At 38.2% G+C, this 16,912-nt stretch overlaps 2 protein-coding genes across 2 annotated transcripts; both read right to left on the reverse strand.

The window, feature by feature from the left end:
• Positions 1-17: 17 nt before the first annotated feature.
• Positions 18-1,362, reverse strand: LOC118480264 (putative receptor-like protein kinase At3g47110). The gene is made up of 2 exons (XM_035975017.1): positions 142-1,362; positions 18-38 (listed from the first exon to the last, which is right to left on the reverse strand). The coding sequence occupies exons 1-2, from the start codon at positions 1,360-1,362 to the stop codon at positions 18-20; spliced, it is 1,242 nt and encodes a 413-aa protein (XP_035830910.1).
• Positions 1,363-7,252: 5,890 nt separating this feature from the next.
• Positions 7,253-10,264, reverse strand: LOC110868480 (UDP-glycosyltransferase 92A1). Its single transcript, XM_022117642.2, has 2 exons — positions 9,261-10,264; positions 7,253-8,217 (listed from the first exon to the last, which is right to left on the reverse strand). The coding sequence occupies exons 1-2, from the start codon at positions 10,027-10,029 to the stop codon at positions 7,538-7,540; spliced, it is 1,449 nt and encodes a 482-aa protein (XP_021973334.1). The 5' UTR covers positions 10,030-10,264; the 3' UTR covers positions 7,253-7,537.
• Between the last annotated feature and the right edge of the window lie 6,648 nt (positions 10,265-16,912).

Here is a 16,912-nt window from a genome sequence, read left to right on the forward strand (position 1 = left end):
CAACAATGATAAGTTCCCTATTGCATCAGGAATTTTCCCTAAGAGTTGGTTTTCATATAAATAAAAGACTTGTAGCTTATGAAGGTTACCTATGGTTGAGGGGATGTTTCCAGTGAACTGGTTACCTCCTAAATTTAAAACTTGCAAGCCAACTAGATTACCAATTGATCTAGGGATGTTTCCATGAAGTTGATTTGCAGATAAATGTAAAGAACTAAGCTGCTTAGAAAGATTACCTATTGATCTTGGGAGCAGCCCTTGAAATTTGCAACTATCCAAACCTAATTTTTCTAATCTTGTGCAGTTCTTCAAAGAATCAATAAACTTCATGTCATCATCTCCGGTGCTTCCAAAGAGGTTCTTGGCTAAGCGTATAGAATAGATATCTCTTAGTTTTGAAAAGTCGACTGCCACCTTCCCACTAAACTTGTTTTCGCCCACGTCAAGAAATCCTAATCTCGAACAATTCGAAATGGATGGTGGAAGAGGTCCAGTTAGTTGGTTACCATGTATGTCAAAGAAATCCAAATGACGCAACTTTGCGCCTATGGTGCGAGGAAGACTACCAATCAGTTGATTATAAGGCAAACTGATAGTAGTTAGGAGTGAAAGGTTAAAAATTGAATGAGGGATGATTCCATTTAAATTACAAATACCAGCATCAAATAACTTTAAATTTTTCCAATAGCCTAAAGTGTCTGGAATGCTCCCACCTAGTGGATTATTGACTACACCGAACTTTTCCATTAATGTAAGATTCCCCAAGAAAGGTGGGATCCCACTTGTTAACTTATTACTACCAAGTGAGAGAAAAGTAAGTTTGGAGAGGAAACTGATCTCCTTGGGTATGCTTCCAACTAACTCATTATTTGATAGATCAAGCTTTTCAAGGTTAGAACAACCAGATATGTTAACTGGAATGACCGCGTTGAATTTATTATTGTAAAGAGAAAGTAAACCTAGCCTGGAAAGACGTCCAACCTCGTGAGGGATGGCTCCTTGAAAGCTATTGTTATAGAGAACAAGAACTCGCAAGAAGCTGAGGTTCCCTACATGAGGAGACAAAAAGCCTTCCAAACCTTGTGACAACAATCGTAAAGAAGTCACTCTTCGATGTCGCTTCCCACATGTAATACCAGCCCAGTTGCAGAAGTCAAGAGAATTGTTCCATGAGGTTAGAGCTCCATATGGATCTTTGGTGATCAGCGACTTTATCTTCAACAAAGCGTGATAATCGGTCTCGTTTCCACCGCTATAGGAAGCTGAGATGGTATTGAAAGCAAGAAATATAACAAGGCCATAAAAGAGGAAATGAAAATGAGAGGAAGATGGTAAGCAAAGAACTGGTTGTTTTGAATTCATCTTTGGAAATGATAAAACTTAAGATCACAGGGATAATCTTTAGCCTTTTATCACTAGTTTTCGGATGTTATCGTGACGATTTATAGATATTGAAGCCATCCACGTTCCTTTACCACCTTCACCTACACATATACTATTGGAGACAATGCATTAAGTGACCACCTACACAGATTATTTGATTGAATATTATTAAAGATAATGCAAATAAGTAAATCCAAGTAAGCAAATAATTGGTCAATCTCATTTTATCTACTTACTAAATTTGATCATGTCTTTACTCTTTGTAGTAAATCCAAGCAAAATTCACTTTAGAAAAAAATACTAACATGCTCTCATTTAACTATTTTAGTCTTTGACATTTATACAAAAACTATGACAAATAAATAAGTTTAACAGGAATTTATTTACACCAAAATATAATCTAACTTGACACTTGCATCTACCACACTATTTAAACAAACACCATATCACTAGATTACTAACTTATGGGTATATAAAAAATACTTCTTCATTTTAGAAAATATATTTATTAAATGATTCATTTTTGTGAAATGTTATTTGTGATGTGTTTTTCGTCGTACTGTACAGACACTTCTCTAGTGTATGTGTGTAAAATTTTTAATTACTACTCCATCCGTCCCATTAAAAGTGTCTTATTTTGAATTTTCAAAGTCTTTTTTTATAAACTTTGACTTTAATTATATATTTTTTGTGTTATGTAAAACTTGATGAAAATTAACCCGATAAAAACACTTGTAAAACACACTCAAATCATATAACTTTCATCAAGTATTATCTAACACAAACAAAATTATTTAAGGTCAAAGTTTATAAATAAAGACTTTGAAAATTCAAAATAGGACACTTTTAGTGGGACGGAGATAGTATTTTTTTTCAAATAAAAGGGTACGGGTAATTTACTTAATTAACTATCACGTTGGTGGCACATGATCGAATTCTAACAACATAAATATGTGGAGTTAAGTAATTAGAGTTAGGGGAATCGAACGTTCACCGAACAGTTCGTGAACCATTTATGTCCGTTCTTTTAATAAATGAACAAACACGAACAAGAAATTTAGTTTGCTAAGTTAAACAAACGAACATGAACAGAGGTTGTGTTCGTTTGTTTATGTTCGTGACCGTTCGATAATGTGTTCATTTAAGTTTGCTTGTTTATGTTCATTTGTATTCGTTCATTTAAAGGTTTTTTATGCTATATTTCTATATTGTTGGTTTTAGTTTTTAAAAATTTGAAACCAAAGTTACACTATACGTCTCCGCCAAGATCTCTTGTTTGACCATTCAATTTCATTTTGTGTTAAAGCTTGACAAATCTTCTTACTTTTTGGGTTAATTAGGTTTATGATAATTATGTCAACTATGAAACATGCAGATTTTATTTTAACTTGTATATATAATGTTTGTTTGTGTTCATTTAGGTTCATCATTAACATTTGTTTGTGGTCATTTGCGCTTGTTTACGTTCAGGAAATGTTCATGAACATGTTCATTTCCTTAATGAACGAACAAGAACAAGAAATCATGTTCGGTAAGTATGCGTGAAAATGTTCATTTATAAATGAAGAAACACGAACAAGGTCTTGTTCGTGTTTGTTCGGTTCATTTACACCCTAATTAGAGTGAAATGGCAAGATTATTAAACTACCTGTCTTTTTAGAAACTTTCAAATAAACTGAAGAACACCACAAATTTGACAAACCCCATAGACTAAGGGTGGTGGCGTTCACCGTTGAAACACCACAACCCAGTGCCACATTTGCAATTTTGTAGTTACCTGCAGGCATCGGTAGCGGTGTTTCCGCCTACTCGCACAATTGTCTCTCTCCTTCTCATAATTGTTTACATTCAGTAAGTGTTCATGAACTACTTTCATGAACATGTTCATTTCCTTAATGAACGAACACGAAGAAGAAATCATGTGCGGTAAGCGTTCGTGAACATGTCCATTTCTCAATGAACGAATATGAACAAGACCATCTTCGTGTTCGTTTGGTTCGTTTATAGCCCTAATTAGAGTGAAATGGCAAGATTATTAAACCACCTATCTTTTAGACAAACTTTCAAATAAATAAATTGAAGAAAACAACAAATTTGATCAAACCCCATAGACTAAGGGTAGGGTGTTCGCCCCGAAACACCACAACCAGGTGCCACATTTGCAATATGTGGTTACCCGCAGACATCGGTGGTGGTGTTCCTGCCTACCCGCACAATTGTCTCCCTCCTCTCCACACACAACCCTCTCCCCCCTTTCATACCCCGATTACCTACTCACCCACCCTACCCGAAACACCAGCGGTGTGTACCCGGCTGGTGAGTGCTACCCGATTTCACATACCCGACTACACCTCGTCCAACAACCTAGAAGAGCAGTTTAGTCAAATAAAAAAATTAAACATCTGATGAGGTGGGATGTTAACAAAATTTAATACTACACTGACCAAGATAGTCACTCTAAAGCTGGACGTAGTGGGAGTCGGGGGGAATGTAGAACACACCTGGACACCAACCCCCGGAAAGGGTGCTTTTTTCCCAAAAACCGGGGACCTCCCACCGATTTCTGAGAGTTGTTGCGGATGGGTCTGATCGTAATAAAATAATAACCTAAAAATTCAAACTTTTACTCCATTTCTTTCAAAAATAATTTCTCTTTATCCTACAATCTCCACTTCTTTAAAAAAAATTATACTCTTCACCCACTTCTTAAATCCTACAATCTTCACACATGAAAATTTACACTCTTCCCCCAACTAGAATGGATCTATTCGAAATTCCAAATGTTCACCATATTTATATGATTCATCAAGCTCCAACGAATACGATGAAGAGTTATAGAATCAAGCTTTTATATTTATGAGTACCTTAGTCACATTTATAAACCAAATTCAAGACACCATGTCTTCGTCAAGAAGGTATTAACATTATGTTCTTTTTTACACGTATTATTTTTAATAACATGTTTATATTAACTTGTAGAAATATTAATTAAATGTTTTATTCAACTACGTATATTCATAGAGACGGCAGTGAAGCGTCCCATGCATGACTAACTAATGACCATTTCAACAATGATCAACCTACACACCCGAGTTGTTTCAAAGGCAGTTTCCAATGGATAAAGAATCATTTTCGCAAATCGTAGGTGATTTTGAGCGAAATTTTACATACATTCAAACGACATAACCACATATGATGCTAGAGGTCATTAGACTTTTACGTCGTTACAAAAGTACACGTTAGATATACAACAACTAGCCTACAGTAATTCTCCTGACTCGCTTGATGATTATTTTCATATACCCGAGAGAACATCACGTGAAAGCTTGCAACATTTTTGTGATGGTGTTATTAGTTTGTATGGTAAAGAATTTCTTCGTAGGCCAACTTACCAAGACATTCAACATTTGTATGCGGCAAATGAGAGACATCATGGCATTTTAGGAATGTTAAGGAGCGTATATTGTATGCATGGCCTCCGGGGAATTGCTCATGAGAATGGCGAGGTCAATTCACAAGGGGTGATCATAACGGTCTGATTATTATGCTTGAAGCGGTGGCGTCACTAGATTTGTGGGTTTGGCATACCTTTTTTTGACCCCTTGGGTCAAACAACGACATCAACGCCCTAGACCGATTGCATTTGTTCATTAATTATTTGGATGGATCGGTCCCCCATTGTCCATTCGTAGTAAATGGAGTCCAATATAGATTGGGTTATTATTTTGTGGACGGGATATACCCTACCTAAGAAAATTTAGTGATGACATTGTCGCATCCTTCTGAAAACAATGCAAAACGTTGTCGGTATAAGAAAGCACACAAAGTGGCATGAAAGGACGTTGAAACAACCTTCAGGGTCTTAAAAGGCAAGTGGCACATTCTCGCACAACCTGCAAGACCATTGCATCCCCGGAAGATCAGAAAATCATCTACGCATGTATTATTTTACATAACATGATTTTGAAACATATAGGTGTGGCGATATCTTCCGAACACATAGAGGATTCGTTAAAGGAAGGAATAGTTGAAGACAATATTCTTTTATTGTTACAATCACGAGCTATACACCGAAGCCTTAAAGCAGATCTTATCAAGCATTTGGAACATCGGCACCAACTCTACCTCCAAAGTTTACAAATCAACGACTAGGTTTATTATACTTTTTTTATTAAAAGTTTGTAGGTTTCTTTTGTAATCTTTCTTATTTATTTATTTTTTATTTTAATTATGTATTTTTATTTTATATATATATATATATATATATATATATCTTCCTATACTAATAAACGAAAATCTTTTTGTACACGTGTCACTCTCTGGTGCATCCTCCCTTTTAATAATAGCATTATATATTAATTTTATACACAAAATATAATATAATATTAGTTAATATCGTTAGAGATAAACGTCTAAATTCAAATTTGAAAAATAATTATCTATAACAAATATAAATGTATCAGATAATATAATAAGTATAATGTTATTTAATATAATTAGAGATCAAACGTATAATTTCAAATTTAATTAATAGTAAATTACTTTTTGAGTCCACATGTTTTAGTAGTTTTAACCACTTGAATTTAAAATAAAAAAGTTTAACACTTTGAGTTTCTAACCACTCATTCACACCCTCTGTGAAAAAAAAAAATTCAAAAAACCTTTTGTAAGGTTGAGTTCTCTAAGTTCCCACAACTTTTAGAAGTTTTCATTTTAATCTAACCATATATATTTGTTAAGATAAAATATATTATTCGGATATAAACTATAATTACTAATAAAGTATCAAATCACATACACAAGTAACGAAAATATAACTGTTCTTTATTTTTACTAATTCATCTAAATAAGTCATTTCATTAATAAGGATTATATACAAGTTTATAATTTACATTTTTCGTCATCCAACCCGTGTAATACACGGGGTTGTAAGTTAGTATATATATATAAAACATTTAAATATCTAAAATGTTTTAAAGTTTAAATTAAATTAAAATAGTTTAGTTTTAGGAAATTCTGTCGTACAATCTGGAAAAATCTAGAAAAAAGTGGGTGAAAAGCTAATGTGGTGCTAGCGTATTTTTAGTTTTAGCTTTTCCGAGGAGCACCCATCTTTAGTCGATGATGTCGCTTTTCAAATTTTGACACCAAGTCTAATATTTGGTGATACACGGGTCCTCAAAATCGCCGACTCGTTTGACCCAATTATTACCGATTGTTGATCCAGTCCTCAGCCCAAGTCAACTCCGACCGCCATCCAATCCTTCGTGATATTATATTTTCTATAATTCTTATATAAGTATAAAAGAATTAACCTATGTACAATATAGATTTTGTGACGCAACACTTTTTTTAAATCAAGTATAATAATGAATTAATTACATTGCAAGAAGACAGTGGTCGTTTACAAAATAAACAAAGAAACATAAGCATACGCATATAATTTATAAAACGTAGAAAGATTATAGTGATATCCAATAAAAATATTTTATTTTATTTTTTAATATAAATAAACTAGTGGGTTTCCTCACGCTTTGTGGTAGATTTCCGTTGGGTATTGATTTGGTTCATCGCTCGATATAGCATTCGAAAGAGATAAAAATGAATACATGTGCACATACAACTTTGTTTTCGACTAAATTTATATAAGTTATGAATAGTAGCGACCGACAATGGATTTATCAGTACCGATTACCATCGGTCGGAATCGGATTGGTTCGTCACGACACTGGTAGGAACATCGAGAAAAGCATAAAACGAATACAAATATCATGTGGTTCGTACGGTTTTAGATTCGGTTCGTCACAACAAAGAATTAAAAAAATCAATTATATTTGACTTGTTTTTTTAAAGTTTTAAAGAAACTTTGATAAAATAACCATGCCATAACTATACATTATTAAAATAGTGAACCACATCACTTGTAAAATACTATTCGCAACTCGATTTTAAGGAAAATTTATATCAAGTATGCACGTCGCAACGACATACTACGTTTTGCGTTTAGGTCTAATTATTTCACATTAGCATGCCGCAGCTTCAGTAGTGGTCGCCCGCAGTAGTGTGACATTGATGCTTTTTGGCACGGTTTTACACCCCGTCGCAACGCAGGTGCTTAATACTAGTGAAAATCCAAACAAAACAACCTCAAAACTCAAGTACGTGTTACATTATTCTGCTTCATCTTCATCAACAATGGAGCTTGAAGAAACTCTTCCATAGCTTCCACAGAAGAGCCTTTAAAACCTTCTTCATCTCTCATTGCTTCTTCAATCATCATCTTTATTTCAAAAGCTTTCTTCCTCATCTCCTTCCCTTTTCCATCTTCACTCATCACCTCCTCAATCTTCTCCCTCAAATCTTCACTCCACACATCAAAACTAGTCCCTCTAGCCACTTCCACACACACCTCGGCTATTTCGACCATCATTTTCGCGTTATAAAACTGCTCGGCCGCCATCGGCCACCCGAGCATTGGCACGCCACAACTGAGCGACTCCAACACCGAGTTCCACCCGCAATGTGTCATAAACCCTCCCACGGATTCGTGTGACAATATATCTATTTGTGGTGCCCATTTTTCTACAATGAGGCCGCGATTTTCGTCTTCTATTTTCGTCATGAAGTTTTCTGGTAGCCAGTCCTCGGGTTTGAACTCAGCGTTGATGTCAAACCCGAGGGGTGGCCGGACTACCCAGATAAAGCTTTTGTTGCTTTTGTCTAATGCTTTTGCTAGTTGCATCATTTGAGATGCGGTGATGGTGTTTTGTGATCCGAATGAGATGTATAGAACAGAAGAGGCTGGTTTTGAGTTCAAAAATTGAAGCCATTTTTCTGTAGAGGTGATAAAAATAACCTAACATCAATCATATTAAACGACATAAGTGAACCAAATTTGGGATGAGCGTGGTGCCGGTACCGTACCGTTACCGAAAATACTGATACCGAAATTCGCCAAAACTGGGTACCGGTACCGATACCGAAATGTTCGGTACGGTACGGTACGGTAGCGGTATTGGAAGGTAAAATTCGGTATTTTACCGGTCCCGTACCGAACCGGTACCGATATCGAAAATGCCAAAAAGTTGATACCGGTACCAAAAAATTCGGTACTCGTACAGGACCAGTACGATACCGGTCATCCCTAAAGTAAATGAGTGAACTCTATCAAAAAGTGATGGTGCGTTTTGTATTTTTTAAAAACCAAACTTTATGGTTTGGTTATGTATTTTCTAAAAACTTAACCGGAGTTTGGTTTTGTATTTACTACGAATAAATAAAACTAAAAACAACAAAAGAAAAATGGGTAAATTTTTAAATCGTCCTTAAGGTTTGAGAATAAAATCGTCCATGAAAGTTAACGATACATTTTAATTAAATTAGTAATTTAGATGGAAATGGCAATAAAAATTAAACATTGAGGGCCAATTACAAAAAAAAATCTTATTTTGTATTAAAGGCACAAAAGTGATCAAACCTCAAACCTCATGGACGATTTTGACATTTAACTCTTTTCTGAAAACTTAACCGGAAAAATATTTGTTGTTGACCGTTAATATTTAATATTTGTTGTCGAATTTGTGGATTATAGTGTTTAGTTTTTAATGTTATTTAATAATTTATAAGAAACTAGAAAACAGTGTAGCAAAAAAATTTGACCAAAAATTTAATAGTAAATTAATTATTAAGTAATAAATAAAATTGAAAAACTTTAGGCCCAATTTTTAAATTATTTATTTCCCAAAAATTCTAAGTTTAAATAGAAAAAACCAAAACCGAACAGAACCCATCGTTTTTCTTTTTTCTTTTTTTTTTTTTTGGGTTTAAGCCAAAACCAACCCAAACTGATCTTTTCGACACCCCTATTTAAAACATACCGTTTTTTCGTGTAGGAGATCCACCAGACACAGGTAAGTTAATCGGTCCGACGGCCCAAACCGGCCGGCCGAATTTTCTTCTAAAGTAGGACAAACCAACTTCATCCAACTTTTCAATAGTATTAAACAAAAACCCATCAGCCTCGGCCCATTCCGGGAGATTCTTTTTTTGAAACTTTGACCACGGGTCAACACCGGTGGCTGCTACAAGACTCGGAGTCAACTGTGTCACCTGCAACTTTCCAGCCTCTTTAAAATCCGGTAACATAAACTCACCATTTTCACAATTTTTATGAGGCAAATTAATCCAAGAAGAAAAGTAACACGCTAATCCAAACCCACTAGACCCACTAAATATAACATGACAAATTCCAAACTTATGGGACACAGCCGCCGACCAGCCGAAAAAAAAGTCAGCCACTACACAAAACGGCGGCGTTTCGGCCACAACGAGGTCGTTGAGGATGTTTTGGAAGGCGGGTTGGAGGGCGGTGGAGGCGACGAGGAGGTCGTATATTCGGTTTGGAGGGAGGGTGTCCGTGTTTTCGCAGTTTGGAGGGAGGTTGTGATCGGTGGGGTTGAATGGAATTTCAACGAAGCGAATGGTCGAGGAGGGGGGAAGGGTGCGGCGGAGATTAGCGACGTTGAGAGGGGTGTTGATGAAGGTGATTTGGTAGCCCTTTTGTTCGAGTTGAAGGGATAAGGATAGGAATGGGATGAGATGGCCTTGTGCCATGAAAGGGAACATGATGATGTTGTGTTTAGCCATTAAAGAGGGTTTGGTTTGGTTTTTGGGTTTGAAATGTTGAAGGATGTTGGTTTTGAATGTGAGTGTGTGGATATGAAGGAGGAGAAGATGGAAGAAAAGTCTTAGTAAACGCTAGAACCATATGTTATTGAATGAAGAACATGCTTTCTTTTTCTAGATTTGTTTTTGGTCAACGTAAACTCTAAAGACACTACATACATCATGTGATGCATCAATATAACGGATCTAGAATTTTAATACGTGTCGGGTTTTTCTTGATGCACGTCTAAACCTTTTGTTGGATCAGATCACATAAATAATGATATATCGTATTCGATAATACTTTTTATTTTGTTTTGAGTTAAATGTTTGGTTGGTCCTATAGTTTGCAAAAATTTCATACTTAGTATTAGTGGTTTACTAATCCCAAAAGTTGTCAAAAATGAAATCGGTTGGTCTCTTGACCTAACCTCTGTTAAATTTCTCAGTTAACTATATGTGAAATGACTATATTACCCTTGAACAATTAAAAACCTAAAACTAAGAATTAAACACAACCTGCTAACAATTGTTATGGTTCTTAGAATATTGTTCGTGAGTTTCTCATTGATCAGATCCCTTTAAATAGGGAGTGCATATACATATTATAATGGAAAATATTAACCACACAATTATCTCCTAAAATACATCAACTAAATACATAAGAGATATACATTCTAATAGTCCCCCGCAGTTTGAGCTGGAGAAGAATGAATGCTCAAACTGGACCGAAATTCTTCAAACAACGTGCGAGGTAATCCTTTCGTGAAGATATCTGCATATTGGGAGGAGGATGGAACGTGAAGAACCTTGACATGACCAATGTGAACCTTTTCTCGAACAAAATGAATGTCTAACTCCACATGTTTCGTGCGCTGGTGTTGAACCGGGTTTTCGGACAGATATACAGCGGACACGTTGTCGCAGTAAACAATTGTTGCTTTTAAGATAGGAACGTGGAGTTCGAGGAGTAAGTTACGTAACCAGCTTGTTTCAGCAACAGCATTTGCAACCCCACGATACTCAGCTTCCGCACTAGAACGGGATATTGTCGGCTGACGTTTAGATGACCAAGAGACCAGGTTGTTACCCAAGAAGACGCAATAACCTGATGTTGAACGCCGAGAATCAGGGCATCCCCCCCAGTCGGCGTCGGAATAAGCCGTGAGGGTATTAGATGAGGAGGCCGACAAATGGAGACCAAAGTTGATAGTGCCTTGAAGATACCTTAGTATACGCTTAAGGAAGGCAAAATGTGGTTCTCGTGGAGCATGCATGAATAAACATACCTGTTGAACTGCATAGGTGATATCGGGTCTAGTGAAGGTAAGATACTGGAGCGCCCCAGCCAGGCTACGATACAAGGTGCTATCAGTCATGAGTTCACCATCCGACACACTAAGTTTGGACGTGGTATCACACGGGGTGGCACATGGTTTACACCCTGTCATATTAGCTCGATGTAGGATGTCTCGGGTGTACTGGGATTGAGATAAGAACAATCCTTTAGAGTCACGAGTGACTGTAATGCCCAAAAAATGATGTAGGTGCCCCAAGTCTGTCATAGCAAATTCCCGGGAGAGCATGGTAATAATGGAACTCAACAAAGAGGAGTCCGAGGCGGTTAAAATTATGTCATCCACATACAATAATAAATAAGCCAATCGAGAGCCCCGCTGATAAATAAAAAGTGACGAATCACAAAGACTGCTGCGAAAACCATGTGACAAAAGAAAGCTGGCGAAGCGGGTGTACCATGCCCGAGGCGCCTGCTTGAGGCCATATAGGGACTTCTTGAGACGACAAACATAATCAGGTCGTGACGTATCAACAAAACCCGGGGGTTGATGCATATAAACAGTTTCCTCTAAGTGCCCGTGAAGGAATGCATTTTTGACATCCAATTGGTGAATAGGCCAGTTGCGAGAAATAGCCAGACTTAACACAGTGCGAATGGATGCTGGCTTGACAACTGGACTAAAAGTGTCATGACAATCAATACCCACTGTTTGTGATTTCCCATTCACCACAAGTCGAGCCTTGTAGCGCTCAAGAGTTCCATCAGCTTTAAATTTATGACGAAATAACCACATACACCGTATAGTAGGTGAGTTAGCCGGTTTTGGAACTAGCTCCCATGTCTGATTTACCTGTAAAGCACTAAATTCACTAGCCATAGCCTTTTGCCAATTAGGATCTAAAAATGCCTTATGATATGAAGTTGGAAGTGGAGAGATATTGGAAGCAGCGGATGTAGTGGCAAGATTAAATTTAGGGTTGGGTTTGAAAATACCATCTTTAGCACGAGTGACCATGGGGTGTGGGTTGGGAGCAGGTATTGGTGAATGGGGTTGTTGGGTAGGTATAGGCGAATGGGGTGGTGTTACAGATGGGTGGGCCGTAGGAGAAGTGGTTGTTGGGGAGGTTGTGGTATGGTATGAGCCGAGTGGGGAGGTAGTAGGATGGTTTGGGCCGGGTGAGGAGTGTGGTTGGGCTGTAGGAGTGGTTGGAATAGGATGTGGGGTCGGTGGAGGAGCCGAATAATGTGAGGGTGGAAAGGGTAAGGTGTCATCATCAAAAATTGTCTAGTCGTCCCGATGGGTAGTAGTATTAAATGGAAAATCACTCTCATCAAAACTGACATGACGAGAAATATGGACCCGACCGGTACTAGGATCAAGACACCGATAACCCCGAAAGTTTGAAGGGTAGCCAAGGAAAATACATCGGGTAGACCGAGGAAGAAGTTTATTGGGTTGGGTGGCCGAGGAGTTTGGATAACATGCGCAATCGAACACTCTTAAATGATCATACGTAGGGTGCCGTTGGTAAAGGGCAAAGGCGGGTGTGAGATGATTAAGTTTAGTGGTGGGTAGAATGTTGTGTAAGTAGGCGGAGGCATGTAGGGCTTCTACCCAAAAGGTGGGAGGAAGACGGGCATGGATGAGAAGAGCCCGAATGATATTATTAAGACGACGAATCATCCGTTCGGCTTTGCCATTTTGGGGTGAAGTTTGTGGGCAAGAAAAGCGAACAACCATGCCATTTTGTGATGCAAAATTCTTAAAATTATGGTTGTCAAACTCGCCACCGAGGTCACATTGAAACGTTTTAATAAGGCAATTAAATTGAGTGTAGACAAGTTTATGAAATTTAACAAAGGTAGTAAAGGTGTCAGATTTAAATTTTAATGGGTAGACCCAAACATGTTGGGTGAAATTATCTATGAGGACCATGTAGTAGTGGTATCCAGTTTTACTTAAAATAGGAGAGGTCCATAAATCACAGTGTATCAAATCAAATGGAGCAAAGGTAATAGAATTTGAATCATTAAAAGGTAAACGATGACTATTCGCAAGTTGACATGATGAACAAACCAAAGAAGTAGCATTTTTATTACACTGGATAAAATTATGACGCGAAAGATAATCTAAAATAGTTGCTCCTGGATGACCGAGACGGTTATGCCAAGGAGGTGGTGAAGAGATAGATGCACAAGCAAAAGAAGGCGGCGTGAAAGGATAAAGGTCCCCCGTGCTATTATGGCGCGAAAGATGGTTGCCCGTCTTGAGATCCTTCAAAGAAAAACCAAAAGGATCAAATTCGACACTAACTTGGTTATCACGAGTAAATTTACGAACAGAAATTAAATCTTTGATGACCGATGGAGAGTGAATGACATTGTTTAGGTGATAGGTGTGATTGGCAACAGTGTGAAGGCTATTTCCAGATCCTGCAATTGGCAATTTTTTGGCCGTTGCCAACAAAAATAGTACTAGAGGAAATAGACAAAGGAGTAGTTAGTTTACCGGGGTTGGCCGTAATGTGCGAAGAAGCGCCTGTATCCATATTCCAAGTCGGGTCTGGTGGACTTATTTGCATCATTGAAAGTGCAGTACCAATGTCGGTTGGGCTGAGAGCATTGAAGCCATTTGGATCGGTATACTGGGCTGTGGGAGGGGGCGGCATATTCGGCATGCTATAGACAGGTTGGGTGGGTTGTGGTATTTGGGCCTGTTGATAAGCCATGTAGGCTTGGTTATATTGTGGTTGAGAATATGGGCTGGGTGGCTGAGAGGGAGCCCATGCTTGGGACGGATAAGGGCTTGGTGGGACATGCCAGGTGCCATATTGGGATGGCGGTGCTTGCTGACTATAGGGAGCATGCTGAGTATTTTGCCACCATGTGTTTGTTTGTTGACGATTTCTGCCGCGACCACGTCCTCCCCGGTATCCTCGTCCACGGCCTCTACCACGGCTGGGGGCATAATTGTTTTGAGAGTAGCTATGGTTTTGGTATTGATCGGGTTGTGCAGGTTGCTGAGTGGGCTGATTTTGGTTAGATTCTTGGGTCGAGGAAGTGGGTTTTTGTGGCGTAACCAAAACTGATTGAGTTTGTTGTAGCTTAGCCGCCTGCCGTTGTTGCTCTCGTTGTAGACTTGTCCTTGCTTCATCCCATGTAGGTGCGTTTTGATTAATAATTGCAGCAGTAACCTCATACTCGGCTGGGAGACCTCGAACTAGTCGCATGACAAGTCTTGCTTCGCTCACCGGAAACCCAACATCACCAAGTTGATTGGCGATTTCTTTTAGCTTTTGGCAATAATCATCCAACGAGGAGCATGCTCCAAGTGTGAGAGTCGTGAAGTCATGCTCAAGAGTCGTTGCACGAGACCCTTTATTATTAAGAAAAATATTCTCCAAGTGAATCCATGTGGAGCGTGCCGTAGCATCGGTTTCGAGAACCCTCACCATGAGTTCATCAGACAAAGTGGCGTATATCCACTGTAGAATAAGAGCATCAATTTCATACCAAGAACTGTAGTTATCATCGATTTCTTCTGGAGGAGCGGTGCCGTCTATGTGATCCAAAACCTTGTAAGCTTTAGCATGCAATTTGAAGAGCTTAACCCAGGATGAGTACGTAACTTTGGTACCGTCGAGAGTATGGACTTTATTCTGGATATTGGTGACAGTGTAAGCAGGATGAAGGGATGGGGTTTTGGGATCGGAAGAAGATGACGATTTGTCGGTCATGGTTTCTGTCGAGACGGAAGAAAAAAAAAAGAAAGATGATGAATGGCTAGGGTTATGGCTCTGATACCATAACAATTGTTATGGTTCTTAGAATATTGTACGTGAGTTTCTCATTGATCAGATCCCTTTAAATAGGGAGTGCATATACATATTATAATGGAAAATATTAACCACACAATTATCTCCTAAAATACATCAACTAAATACATAAGAGATATACATTCTAATACCTGCATCTTCATCACCCTCATCATCTTCATCACCAGTGGCGGACCCAGAAATTTTTTCCTAGGGGTGCGGAATATTTTCAAAGATTTTAGGCCCCTAGCTGTATAAAAATATCGGATCATAGCGGGTCGGGTCAGATCATGTAAGACAAAAGAACATCAAAATAAAATTTATAAATCATCAAAAACACGTCAAACGTCATTACAAATTACAAACATATTTAAAATTGTGCCCTACATTTTTTTTAAATATATCCGAAATATCATCTAAAGATACTAAACACGCCATAAGTTCATTACATTCTTACTCATTGTTCCTAACACATATAATTTGCTCCAAAAGTTTATAAAACAACACTAAACACTTAAACAAAATAAACAATCATGTTCAACCATAGCCCATAAGTTTCAATTATATTTTTAAACAATCAAGCCCTAATATTAAATGTTGATTACTTGTAACTAATCATTTAAACAAACAAAGCTATAAATAAAACAACAAAATCATTTAACTACAAGTCTAGAACAACAACAAAAAAAAAATAAAAAAAATATATAAAAAGATTAAACCCTTACACATCTATATTTTCTCCTAATCATCACAAAAACTAAATAAATAAATAAATAAACCATACTAGTTCTATATTGGAATTCTGACGTAATATGGGTCGGTCCAACCGGAATTTTGGTTTTCCGGTAAAAAAAGCCACCAGGTCGTGAGCTTTGGCGTCAAGGAGCTGGGAGTTTTTTTGGGGGCGGGATTTGGAAATGGAATGGGTGGATAGGTTTGGGTTATTTTATTTAGTTCAAATTTCTTTATGTTGGGTTTGGGCTTGTGTTAATAAAAATTGATTGCAGATTGGGCTTTGATTGGATTTGAAAATTAAGTGAATAAGTGGTTAATAATTATTTTTTTTCTAAGTGGGGCGGTTGAAAATTTTCAAGGGGTGCGGGTGAAAAATTCCAAGGGGTGCGGTCGGGATTTCCAGCGAAAAATAACACTAAAAGCTATTTTTTCATGGAGTGCGCCCGCCCACCCTTGGCTTATGGTGGGTACGCCCCTGTTCGTCACCAACCCACCCCCAGTCTCACCCTACATATGCTCAAAACATAAAATGTAAGAAATACACAAATACTTGCACTCTTCAGCTAAAATCATACATTATCCAAAATTTCAACTCAACGAACACACCACTGACCTATAAACTTTGAGACAAAAAGAAGGGGAAAGGGAGTGCCCTGCTGCCACGGCTGCCATCGTTTCCGGTGGCTACAACCGCCGTCGGCCACTAGCCTCAATCCAACGAATGCCAAAAATTGGGCCTCTTTCACCTCGAGCCATTGCCGCCATTGGAGCTTCAAGCCCAAACCCTCGAACTTCCTGTGATGGTGTTATTGATGCTGTTAACGCCGGTACCCAGCACCGCCGCCGTACACGGTGGTGGTCGGCCGTATTTACAGAAGAGAGAGATTAGAAGGGGGTGTGGGTGGTGCGAGAGGGTAGGAGAATGGAGGCGGTGCGTTGAAGGTGATAATGGAGGTGGTGGTGGGTTGAAGGTGGAGATGATGGTGGTGATTGGTGAAAGGAGGAAGAAGATTAG

The sequence above is a fragment of the Helianthus annuus genome, chromosome 7, assembly GCF_002127325.2.
Source record: "Helianthus annuus cultivar XRQ/B chromosome 7, HanXRQr2.0-SUNRISE, whole genome shotgun sequence".
Classification (NCBI taxonomy): domain Eukaryota; kingdom Viridiplantae; phylum Streptophyta; class Magnoliopsida; order Asterales; family Asteraceae; genus Helianthus; species Helianthus annuus.

Bases quoted from the DNA above. Each gene is read 5' to 3' on its own strand.
- LOC118480264 (XM_035975017.1), bottom strand. From the start codon at position 1,362: ATGAATTCAAAACAACCAGTTCTTTGCTTACCATCTTCCTCTCATTTT. The intron at 39-141 runs GTTTTAAATTTA...ACCAACTCTTAG, and splicing joins GTAATCTAGTTGGCTTGCAA to GGAAAATTCCTGATGCAATA.
- LOC110868480 (XM_022117642.2), bottom strand. From the start codon at position 10,029: ATGGCTAAACACAACATCATCATGTTCCCTTTCATGGCACAAGGCCAT. The intron at 8,218-9,260 runs GTATGTTTTAAA...TCACCTCTACAG, and splicing joins ATCTCCTACACGAAAAAACG to AAAAATGGCTTCAATTTTTG.